Below are 12497 nucleotides of genomic sequence, written 5' to 3'. Positions count from 1 at the left end.
GAATAGATGGAGGTAAATGGGGAATTCAACTGTAAGCATAACACAGATCATGTCAAACTAAGCTTATTTTTTTATCTTATGTATTTAGACAGAGGCAGTAGATTTAATCTTTTCTCTTTATATGTTTTTGTGTGTATCATTTAAAATGCACATTGTGTTTGGAGCTTCATAACCGGGAAAGGATGGTAACAAAAAATATCTAACATGTTTATTTTCAATATGCATAAATACACTGTCATCATTCGGTATCATAAATAGGAGATAAAATCACACTGTCTCATCCTCAAGTGCATGTTGTAAGTCTGAAAATGTAAAATAAATGGCAATTGATTTCTTTGTGTGTATAAGTTCCTTCTTAACAGCTGAGCAGAGAAGGAAGGCAGAAGGAAGCAGAGGATCAGAAATAGTGGATTACAGACTATGGACCAAAACTCCAGAAAAAAATGGAAGGGCTTGCAGCAAATTATGGTACACCAGAAGGAAATGCAGTCTAGTTCTTTTGGCATGGGAACGTACTAGGATATTGACTACAGACACAGACTGCCAACTTGTAGGACATTGCCGAAATCATCCCTGCTCCCAGCTCCATAGGGCTTACTGTGCCCTCCCTGAGTGTTTTTTTATCCGTCTGTTGAATCACTGTCTTAATTCCCTGTTTGAAGATGGTTTCAGCTGGGTGTCCTACAGGCACTTTTTTATTCATACTGCCCTGATAAGCTCTATTTGCCTCTGCCATTTGACATGCTACTTATGCAAATTTAAATATATTTGTATTTCTGTATATTGAATTTTAGAGGGAACAGGGGTGTGTGGGGAGTGGGGAAGTACAAGAGTCCCTAAACTCCTACTTGGAACCATAATAAAACAGACTGTTCTATTTACTAACTTACATGGAACCTGCCAGTGTCAGCCCTCGCCTGTGCCAAGGTGCAAGGGCAATCTATAATTTCTTCAAGGAAGTTTGGAAGCTTCTCCTCCTTCCTGTCCCATTCTAGGCATTTAGCAGTTGCCCATGCAGTTGGGTCATTTCTGAAGTCTTCCCCAAGGTGCCAAGCCAATGCATGCTCTGAGCTCCAGACTGATGGAATGTTGCTGGGGGACCGGGGTGGGGGGGGTGTTAGGGAAAAAAAAAAGAAAAGAAGAGCAAAATGAAAAGTTTATCAGATGGCTGGGGAAGCATTATTTTTACAGTAATTCTGGGTCTTAACCACTAACTGTAATTATGAGGAATCTTACAACCTGAAATTTTTCTTTGACTACAAAGGTCACTGTTTTCTTTTTCCTGCAAAAAGTTATAGCACTCTGGAATTTTTCTAATTTAAAAGGTGACATGATGCATGCAGTAAGTATGCAATAATCTGAAATATATTTTAGCACTTGTACTTGATCATGATGCCATTTCAAAAACAACAAGCAGAATATTATGGAGATGCATATACAAGCTAAAATTTCCAGTAATGCAAAGAAAACAAATTGTTGCTGTTAACAAAAAATAAAATAAAATTTTGCAGAAACAAAGTGACACTAAGCCTAAGAGAGATTACTCTTACTAGAAAGAAGAAAATCAAGAAAACATACCTAGAGCAGACACAGCACTCTGGTATCTCCCATTAGATATCTTCAATACTGTGTTTGCAACTAATTTTTATCTTGTGCTCATTAGCATTGGTAATTGTGTGTTTTTCTTTAGATACGGTCTATGCCCAAAAATGTAAGTGGTGTAGTTTTTGAAGAGGATATGCTAGTTTTTTTCTTTACAGAATAGAGCTTGAGCCCCATTTTTAAACTTTGAAGGAGGTGGCAGCTTTAATATAGGAAGCAATAGTAAGGTATCTGTGATACATGAATGTCAGGAAGTACTTGCCTCTGCCCATCAGAATAGCTGCTGGGTGTAATTCTCAGAATTCCAAAGTCCCAAGTACTGTAATTTCCTTTAGCAGGTACAGGTGTGAAAGAAAATGTCCCAGTATTGGGTGTTTCTCTGGCCAAAGTATAAAGATATTTCCATTCGGCCAGCCAGTTGTCTGAGTAACTGTCACCTGTCACATAAAGGAAGAAAATGCTTTTGGATGCTGGAAAAGGAGTTACCTACACTATGGCAAGTGGCTGTCTCCAACTATACGGAAATGAAGAGGAAAAAGATATTCTAGACATGAGTTATTTATACTTGCATATCCTTTCGTCAGACTTCAATGAAAGTGGTAGTATCATGCTGCACAGAGCTCTGCACAAAAGTTAACACAAGATGATGGCTGCTTATGTGCAGATAGGCAGAGTGTCACTTTACCTATTTCCTCGTATCCCCAGACTTCTATATTGATATGGGTTGCTGGAAGCACCTGTTGTGTCCAGGTGAGAGTTAAGTTTCCGTCAGTGTTGGGGGTGCCATAATATTGCCATTTTGTCGCATTTACCAGCACAGATTTTTCTCCATCTGAAACTTTGCTGTGATGTACTGCATTACAGAAGAGAAAAAGAAGGATTAATGACATTTTTTGCTTTGCATGGCCCTAAAAAGGTGCCACTATAGCACAAGATTTAGCAGTATTTCCCCTGCGCATGCTTCCTAACAGCATGCATGATATAATAACAGTTATATCTCAGCTGAAGCTGAGAGAATGTGGAACCTTGACTAATGTGTGTAGTCCTTAGATTTCAACATTAGGATGCAGCAATTTTCTGATAGAAGTAGCTTCTAAAAGGGCACTGTTTTGGTCAATCTTACTTTCGACCATGAATTTTTATGACTTAATGCTATTGGTGCTAAATAGCTGCAGAACTAGACTGCTGTGAAAGCTCATCTCTCAAAACACGAATTACCATGAGGGGAGCAAGAATGACTTTTCTGAGGTCAAACAGCCCATTTAGGAAGAAGAGAAGTGATTAAAAGGGAAGGCTTACATAATGTGTCCATGGAGCAAGAATACGAAAACAAGAGGGATACTGTAAATTTAATTAAGTAACCTGATAACCAGGTTCCAGAGTACGGAAACGTCAGCCCACCATCTGTGGAAACTTCGAAGGGGACAAACCCAGTCTCATACAGTAACGGGGAGATGCAGTGGGCTTTTCCATCCTTAGCAACATAGCCACTGGTTTCAATTTCCTGCTTGAACCTGTTAATATTGAAAACATTTTTCAGTGTGCTACTGAGAGACAAAACATTCTGAACACCTCAGCTGTGTTTCATTAAGCAATCTTGTGTCAGGTGTAGATCATTGGAAGCCCCATGGTTGTTTTGCCTGGTAGCAGTGAATATAAACTTGAAAAGCTCATGTGTACTTTGTGGTTATATTACAGCAGTGTGATTCTGCTGCGCGCTGCACAAATACACAGCAAGCTGCAAGCCTTAGATTCACTATTTAATTACTGGGGGAAGGGCGTGTGATAAACTAGTAACGAACAACAGAAGGGAGAGCAGTAAGACAAGAGCGTTGTTAATGTTACAGGATTACAGGGTGGCTAACAATGACAGCAATACGTAAGTGTCACAGATAGATTTCTGATTTTTTTTTTATTTTTATTTTTTGCCTAGCAAAACCTATGAATGCAGTGAAGGTCATTTAACACCATTGTAGAATTTCTGTTGCAAAGATTAACCGAGAACTTATTACTTCTAATTTAACCACCTGCTTGTAATTAGGGTTCTTGCCCAGTATCCTGAAGTGTAATCCTACCTAGAACTCTCCTAGATAACAGATGTGTGGTGACTGTATTGCTACTCCATGTATCATAGGAAGTTTGAGGCCTGCCGCTAAGTAGTATCTTTGCTTGTCTGCACTGAAGTTTGTATTGGCTATGATAAAGCAACTGTGCAGGTAATTCACAGTATGCAGTTGTATTTTAAAGAATGAACTCCTGTGTTTTCCAAAGGTCTGTGGTAAAAAAGTTATCAGTTTTCCTGATGTGAGACTAAAATTATTTCAGGTGCTGCTATCCGGATGGTAAAAATTCAAAAATTTTACTTAGAGCCATTGGTGGAAAAAATGTTGGGACATTGGCACCAGAAAAATGCACTATATCTTGCATATCACGTGCATAAGGTTTATAGAATTACATATACTTAGGATCTAAGGCTTTGTCTTACAGGCCAAAAATAAGGTGTCCTACCTGGATTTCTTTCTCTTTGCTGGAGTTCTGTTTCAGTTTGAGAAATTAGTATTTCTTTTTCCAGAAAAGGCATGCTAAAAAAAATATTAACAATCCTGAACAAGCCCTGAAAGAAATCCCTTTTAGAAAAGCCACGGTTGTGATATGTTAAGGGAAGGACTAACAAGGCAATGATTGTATCATGGAATGACTCTAACTAAAATAAATGCTCCTGTGTACAAACACATACGCGATGTATTCGTGAGGGTTAACAGAGTCTTTGCATGTCTGAGGAGTCAGAAGAATTCTGACAACTTTATACGCTTTCATTCCTGTACAGACAAGTCTTATTTTGTGGTAATAACCTACTGTTGGAAATTCTCAGTGAGATTACAAAGGCTCATCTCTCTTTGATATAGGAATATTAAATCATGGCCCACCTGCATCTCAGCTCAGAAGAGGTATTAAAAGCTGTATTTTCAATCTCAAAGTCTTTGCCTCCCATCAGGGATCCTGAGTACGGAGAAATGTGAAGGCAAAATTCTTTATAATCAGGACAGCAAATCCTCAAGGACTGGCATGTCACTTGGCAAGAACAGGTACTGAGTAGCTCCCCGCATCGGTGTGAGCAAGAATCTGGAATTCCTTGTTAAAAAAGAAAGTAAGGGAAGAAAAAGACTTAGGAATGTTACTGATCTCCTCTAAATGGTTTCTGAAACAGAAAAACAATGTCTAAAGAACTATTGTAAATAAGTGAAGTATGATGTTTATATTAGATGGACATTAGATTGGGAATGTATTTAGATGACGGGTATAATCTCCTGTGTATTAAAGTGGCTCTGTTTTGAATAGAGAAATACATTTATTTACCTCCTAAATGATATATAATGCCAGCAGCTCCATGGGGTTTTTACACCTAGTACAAGGAGAATCATAAATCTCCAGAGTAGTCCTTTGGTGAGTATCATTAACCGTATTTATTAGTAACAGTAGCTCTTAGGCAGCAGACCAGAATGGGATCCCATCTCTGTCAAGACTGCACAGGAATCAATGAGAATGGAAGGCTAGAACTCTTCGGTGAATGGAAAGCTAACATTAATGACGGTGTCTTCCAACATCAGATTACGAAAAGGTACTAACATTTATTTCTGTTGTGTATTTTGTCTGAGTCTAAACTTAAAAATGTAGTGTTGAGGTATGCAGACAGAGAGTCCCTGGCCTGAGGTTTAGCTAGCTGAACAGAACGTGAAAAAATGCTGGACGTGGCATGAAAAATTGCTGAACGCAGCAGACAATACGGTGAGAAGCTGACAGAAGTTACAGATAGCGCTGTGAGGAATGGCTGGATTTCACAGATGATTAAGGGGGAGTTAAATGGGAGATGACCAAGCTTCACTCGTAATTGGAAGGGAGTATTGAGGACCTTTTGGGCACTGGAATCTTGCAAGGCCAACACCGCGGGGTAACCATATCAATAATACCACGTTAGGCTGAGATGACCTAGGTAACAGTAGCAGGAATACCAAATTTAGATCAGATGTGGCAAAACTGGGACCAATGAGGAAAAAGTAATTAGGGAAGGGTTGTTTATTTAGGAGGACACAAGGGAAGAGACAAGGAGAGGTCAAAGCTGGTGGGGAAGAACAAGTATAGAAAAATTAGAGAGAAGAAGAAGGTAAAAGAAGCTAGTCACACGTAAACAAACTGCTGGTCAATATGCTTGTCTGACTGAGTCCTGCACTTGGTCACCACAATCTTTTTTTAAATCCCATTCCTATCTTCTGTGTGATCGCAGTCTCTGTTCTGTGTGTGCATGTGTAATGCTGGACTAGTCAGCAAGTAGAAAGCGATCCGCACCGGAAAAGACCCAAGGTCTCAACTGTTGACTGTCTAGGGGATTTGGGATCTGGGCATGGATATCAGATGGATTTAAAGCTCATGCTAGTATGCAAGGGATCTGTGAATCTGGAGGGAGAGGGTGTATATGTGTTCTTGCTAGTGACTTTCCATCCTGATCAGCTGGAAAGGAGGAACAGAATTGGACTGTGTGCATGTTTATGCGAGAGCTGTCTGTGTTTATGTGGGTGCCAGCAAAGGCACTGTTCTGTGTTAGTCTGTGTCTGGCTGTGTTAATGCGATGTGTGTGGTGTGTGTACCTGCCTCTTTGGAACCAGGGCTCAGCCTCAGTACTAGCTGGGTCTACAAACAGGAACAACAGCAGCCACATCCATGGGACTGAGACAGGAGGAACTTCCTGAATCTGAGGGTTCACCAGATCTAGCTGTAGTCAATCAGACAGGAGAAATCTACTGGGCTCCAAAGCCAACTGGATTCAGTTACTCCTTTAAAGGTCATTAACAATGTATAAACGAGACTAGGAGAGGAAAAAGAATTTATGGTTTATGGTCACCCTCTGATGGGGCTAAAGAGCATTGCTTCCCGTTCCAGGCATGTCAGCTTCAGTCCAAAGGAGAAGAAAATACCTGAGTTTTGTTTTGTGTTTGGGGAGGGGGCGTGGAGGGTTGTTTGGTTTTCTTGGCAGAGTGGAGAGAGCAAGAAAAGGAAAAAGTAGTAAAATATTTCTCTCTGCTGGCCTAGCTCCTTCATGCTGGGATAATATGGGAGTGTGGGGCAGGAGGAACAGGAATGGTAGTGGGTCAGAAATAAAGGTCAGCCTTCATTTTCCGCCAGAGAACCTTTCTGTGATGGAGTTAGTAATGCCTGTTCAATATAGGGAACTAGAGAGTTGATCTAGGTCCTTACAAATAGTTACCACGTTCCACAGATTGTCTCTTTACTTACAGAAGAGATCCACTGCCCTACTGGAAATGGACAGGAGGAAGGGGTTGAAAATTGCAAAGTAGGGATAAGAGCTAGCTTGTGTGCCTTTCCTTTAGCTTGTACAAATGGTATTGGTAATTTACTACTGAAGTGTGCATTCTGAGGTTCAGAAGTGAAAAAGAGTTGTAGTTTAAAGCAGAAAAGTTGTTGAAAGTCACTCACCTGTATTCCAAAGGGCAGCAAGGGAGACGGGAATGAAGAAAGACACAGCTATGCCAATGAATTTCATGACTTGTCCAGATGATTCAAGATGGGTGATTGTAATCGACTTTGTGCCTGTCAGGGAAAAGCCTTTTATAGACACACGTGCCCAGAAATGATCAAGATTCTCAGTGTTCAAAGGTTTGTTGTAAGCTACTGAAGCAAAACAAACTGAAGGAGATGCTCCTTTTCAGAGTTCATCTCTGATCTAGAAAAAGTGTAAACAGGAAAAGATGAAAAAAACGCTGGTCAGTACAACTACTCTATATTACTTTAATAGTTACTTTTTCTGAAAAGCAAGGAAATGTATGTTGTTTTTGCAAGCATTTCTGCTCCAAAGGTCAGGACCATGGGGTCAGTGGCACAAGGTATATGTTTTAATGTTGTCGGAGAGAATGACAACTGCTATTGATAAGGGGAGCCATAAAGAGTAGATGCTGACAGTACAGATTTGTTCAGGAGATACTGAGACACTGAGAAAGCACATGTTTACTGCATAAGGTGTGCCAGGAGAGGGTTGTAAATGAGAGAAGTAAAAAAATGTTCTGAGGAAGCTGTAATTGAAAATGGCAGTATGCTTGTAGAGAAATTAACCATAGAAGCCTTTTGACAGAAGTACAAGAACATTCAAATAAATATTGCAGCGCTGGTGCTGTAGACGTTACTGTATAACTGTTTGTCCTGACAGTGGGAAAGGAGCTTTGGGAGCAATTCTTTCATTGACTCTGTGCAGTGGAGATTTTCACAGGATTAACTGAGGTTTGTTGCATGTGAATTGAAAGAAGGTCTACAGTGGGGTCAAAGCAGCCTACCATTAGCACGGTTTATGCTGAAATATGTAATTTTGATTGGAAAGTGTGGTTGCTGCTTGGTGCAGCAAGAGAGTTGCAGCTAAGTACAGGGGTGTTCTTTGTAGTCATAGTCACTTACACCTTGCACTTCGCTGGGAAGGTGGGAGCTAGAATAGCGTGCATCCATTACTGGAATACAAGATAAGTCAGAGCTAAAGTTAGGGAAAAATGACAAAACTTGGACTTCTGATTCACATTCCTTCTGATACAGGGAAGGCAGCTGTAGGCCATGTTGCACCTCTTCAAGTAAAGGTCACAAACGGCTAGGTCTGGGTTGGGTGAAAAGGAAACATAACAGCTACCTGTGGTGCTTTAGGGGCTTGGGTGCTCTCTGTCTCCACCTCCCCTTGTTTGTTGTTTGCAGAAGTGCTGCTCTGTATCGGACTCCTTAAAGAAGCTGGAGGCTCTGAACAGGCACCTTGCCACTTGGAAGTCCTTCACATACATGCGTCTTCCCTACTGGAAGGAAGGGCAACTGAGAACAGGAGCAAGTGCCTCATACTATGCTTCATTGCTGTAGCAAGCATCCTGCTTCCTGCGCCTGCACAGAGGATAGAGGTGCGTGCCCAAGAGGCAGTCTCCCTCCTGCCATGGGGCAGCAGCACAGAGGCTACAAGAATCGCAGCATACACCAGGATGTGAGCATGACTAGAGCTGCTTTAGCCCAAGAAAAAAATTCATCAACCATCTGATGAACTAGGAGAGAGCTCCTCAGGTTGCTCTGCTAAGTTGGAAACGACACTATCAGGGATCCTAACTCATCTCTGGATCTTCCTTGTGTTCACTCTGATTCCAGGTCACCAGTTTTGGGGTCTCCAGGGTTATGATGGGTTCTGTGGGTCTGTTTCAAGGTGTCTGTGACTTCTCTCATTATCCCTGTGGCTTCTTCAGTAACTCCGAGGCAGTTATAACATCTCTGGATTGTTCCTATGATCTCTGGAGCTTCTCTGGGGTCTCCAGAGCTACCCCGGGCTCTGTGGAGCAGCCTGCTCCCACACAGCAATGCCTTCACAGACATGGCAGCATCTGCACCAGCCCCAAGCAGAGACAGAGACTTCTAGGTCCATGACAGGTGGAAAAGACCTCATACTTGTGCTGGACCTGGTGGTGGCCGTGCCACTACACCCAGGTCCTGAGATGCAGCAGCACAATGGGTAGCAGTAACAGCCCTGCACAGCCACAGCAAAAAGGCAGACTTCCTGGCAACCGGTTCTGCAGATTTTCAGTCAAGGCAGGTTTAAGCCTTGCCTTATAGCGGCATGATGGGAAAGACAACTGCCGGAATGAGGGCTCCTTGGTCAGGACATGGCATCACAAAGGAGAGCAGGATATGGCGAGGATCAGTGACTATCTTAGACCCATCTGATAGAAAGGGACACTGCATTCTGAGGCCAGATAAGGTCAGCTGGGATCACATGCAATGGCTTACTATACAGAGAAAAACCTGAACATTTTTCATTCCTAGCAGGAAGGAGAACAGGGACAGACAAAGAGGGACTCTTTCCCTGGTGGCAGCTGCCTGAAGAAGAGGGGTGTGTGTGTGTGTGTGTGTGTGTGTGTGTGTCTCCTCTCTATGTGGGCTGTTTTGGAAGGGTTTTGCAGACTAAAAACTAGAACAGATCTTCACTTTAAGTATTGGGGTGCTTTGTGTCAGGGAGCAGCAAGGGCTGTTTTTAAAGGGAAGAGGAACTCAGAGCTGAGGGTGACTCCTAAACAAGCAATGCCCTTACCAAACAGGATGCAGTCCCACAGCATTTCAATACGGCAGGCAGAACAGGGCCCTGAAAACAAGATGAACCAGGTCCAGGATTGCTCAAGAAGTCCAGCCAGGAACAAAAGGAAATGGACCAGAGATAAGACTGGAGACAAGCTACAATGTACAGCTGAGGGGTCCATCCAGGAAACAAGCTACCTACAACATAGGTCTGAGATCCAGCCAGGAGGTAAGGCCAGAGGCAGAACTGGAGATAGCTACACCTGTAATATGGCTCAGGCAAGGTTTAAAGGCTCGGGCCTGAGCTTAATGGAACTCCTGGGCAGAAGTGTGGCTGTTTTTTCCTCTGCTGCACGTGTGACCTTTGTAATTTGGTTTGCAGCAGTGCCAGAGCAATCATGGCTCCCTGCAATATCCTGTGCCAAAAGTAAGAGCAAGAAAAGCTACATCGTGAGGTACGTTCTAGAATAAAGAACATCCGAGTATTGTTCTCCTTGCTGTCTCAGGTGTCCTGACTGGGCAGAACAAGTAGTAGAAGGTCATGCAAGCAGATCAAGCAAGGATGAGCAGCTACAGGCAGGAGAGGCAGTGGAGCTCTGGTGGTTGGGACATCAGACCACATCTACAGATCGAGATGTGGATTGTTTACATCATATCAAAGCACTTACAGCAGCGAAGGTTTGGGGCACAGTGGCAGACACCACGGGCTCTACTTACTGTTGCTGGTTCCTGCTTATGTCAAAGGTTGTGCATGTGGGGAGCGCCTCTGTTAGCCTTCTGGTCCCCTGACAGAGCCCTCCATTGGCCATTCATTGTCTCCCAGCCCATGCCCTTTGCTGGCCTTCCGCAGTACCTGTAAGAAGTCCCTCTGCAGGATGAAGCCTCGTAGTAGTTCGGCCATTAAAAGGGACTCAGGCAAATGTTTAAAACCATCCTGTGCTCACGGCTGCCCTCATGAAGACAGCAGAGGGGCCGTCTCAGAGGGAGAAGTGCCTTTAACATGGCTCCCTGCGCTGCTGCACCTCTGACTGAGGCACAAAGGACATTAGGACACACAGCAACTTTATTACCCACAAAGAAACCCCCACACATCACGGAGACACCTCCCCCCACCAGATCTGACAGGCCCACTGGCTCCAGTGCCTCCCAATGGGATGTCCCTCCAGGTCTGACTGCAGGAGGGATGGAGTCAGAAGGAAGAGGGATGGAGAGTTGGACAGAGGGATGGAGACAGGAAAGGAGGGACAGCGACTCAGACGGAGAGTGAGACAGAAGGATGGAGAGAGGGAAAGGGGGATGGAAAGCAGAAGAGAGGTGCAGAGTGGAAAAGAGGGATGAGGTCAGGAAAAGCAGGATGGAGAGGCAGACAGAAGGATGGAGAGAGGAAAAGAGGCATGTAGGGAAGAAAAGAGGTTGGTGGTTTGAGCAAGGCCACCTATGATGCACAGTTACACTGTTCTCCTGAAAAATCACTATGTGCCTGGCCACAAAACCAGTTTATTCCAGTGACACTGCTGAGCCCGAGAGCCCTTGCTGTGCAGATGGAGAAACTAATCATGCTAGTATGTCTGCAACCTTTTAGGTGTTTTCATTATAACAGGCTGTTTTCCGAGTGGAAAGGCACTTTTGGACTCTTGGTCACATGCACTGTGCGCGAGATCCAGCTCCGTCCCCGCTCCATTCTCTGCTACCACATCTGTGTGGCTCAGGAGGTGCTTCGCCCCATTCTGCGAGTGGCTTGTGCAGTGCTCGGGAGCCACTTCTCTGCCCTGCTCCTGCTCCGCTCGGGGCTGGTGCATGCACGATGCTCAGGAGCAGCATGACGGCCACCTGGGTGGGAGTTTGCCTTCGGCAGCAGCGGATGACGTCGGGACTGCCTGGCCCAGGGGCTTCAGTGAGGTGAGCACATCCCTTCAATGGCCGTGGGCATCAGGATGTCTTCTGCCTGCCGTGGCCACCACTGTGTGACATGGGGGTCCCCCAAAGATCTTTGGGATATGGAGTCCCTAAAATTAGCATCAACCCTGATGCATCCTCTGTGGTCCCCCATGGCTCCTTCTGCAACACAGCAGCTACATGCAGCACCCAAAGTACCGGCACCCATATGCATTCAGCTCTCCTCTGACATAGAACTCCCCTACCCTGACTCCCTGCCTGCAATCACCCCACTTCTCCCCGAAAACCTTCCTTGCAAAATCCTCCCCCCCCCGCCAACACACACCCTGAGGGCCCTGCAAAAACTCCTCCCCAAACCAGCCCCTAAACCATGTACAAATCCTGCCCCAAAGCCCCCCAAGAACCTCCAAACTCTGCCCCAACACTGTCATCAACTCCAGAAACTCCCCCCCAAGTCTGTCCCAAAACTTCAAACAACCACAGTACCACCCCCCAAATCCTAACAGCAGCAAGGAAGCCCTTCAATACCTTTTATTGTCAGTTAACACAGATGTCATTAGAATCAATTAGAAACAGTGAGGCTGAACTGGACAGCCCCACAATCTGCTTGGCATCATCATTCCTGGATGCTAATGTGGTTCCTCCTGGCCTCATGCTGCACTGGGATCCTCCTTGTCACCTGCAATGGGACTGCAGCAATCCCAAAGACCCAAAATATCACCAAGCCCTGTCCAAGGGCCCCCATACCTTGTCCTAAAGCTCCCACTAACCTGACCTGACCTGTTTTGTGTGAGTAGTTATTCACAGTACGTAACAGCAGCTTGATTTTATTAATAATAACAGATTAATTTATAAAAGATGTTCTAATAAAGATGGGGGTGATCTGTGTCTCCCCCTTGACTCAG

The 12497-nt window shown here is 44.1% G+C and overlaps 1 protein-coding gene and 2 long non-coding RNA genes across 5 annotated transcripts in view; 2 read left to right on the top strand and 1 right to left on the bottom strand.

Moving 5' to 3' along the window:
- The window catches only part of LOC112990123 (uncharacterized), a 24479-nt gene extending 23582 nt beyond the window's left edge, over positions 1-897 (top strand). Inside the window, exon 10 of the long non-coding RNA XR_010391999.1 lies at positions 349-897. This is a non-coding gene — a long non-coding RNA (uncharacterized LOC112990123). The remainder of the gene's footprint in view (positions 1-348) is intronic.
- The window catches only part of SUSD2 (sushi domain containing 2), a 26602-nt gene extending 19375 nt beyond the window's left edge, over positions 1-7227 (bottom strand). For all 3 annotated transcript variants that reach the window (XM_026111650.2, XM_026111651.2, XM_064521834.1), the window contains exons 1-6: positions 7093-7227; positions 4530-4734; positions 2965-3116; positions 2288-2455; positions 1865-2039; positions 891-1092 (exon numbers count right to left, since the gene is read on the bottom strand). In XM_026111650.2, coding sequence (XP_025967435.1) covers positions 891-1092; positions 1865-2039; positions 2288-2455; positions 2965-3116; positions 4530-4734; positions 7093-7159 — 969 coding nt within the window. In that variant the 5' untranslated portion in view covers positions 7160-7227. The remainder of the gene's footprint in view (positions 1-890; positions 1093-1864; positions 2040-2287; positions 2456-2964; positions 3117-4529; positions 4735-7092) is intronic.
- LOC135330186 (uncharacterized) lies at positions 4977-12497 on the top strand. Its single transcript, XR_010392001.1, has 2 exons — positions 4977-5221; positions 8347-12497. It is a non-coding gene; the product is annotated as an uncharacterized LOC135330186 (long non-coding RNA).

The sequence above is a fragment of the Dromaius novaehollandiae genome, chromosome 17, assembly GCF_036370855.1.
Source record: "Dromaius novaehollandiae isolate bDroNov1 chromosome 17, bDroNov1.hap1, whole genome shotgun sequence".
NCBI lineage: Eukaryota > Metazoa > Chordata > Aves > Casuariiformes > Dromaiidae > Dromaius > Dromaius novaehollandiae.
The sequence above is the reverse complement of the archived record's forward strand: the minus strand, read 5'-3'. Positions and strand labels throughout refer to the sequence as shown.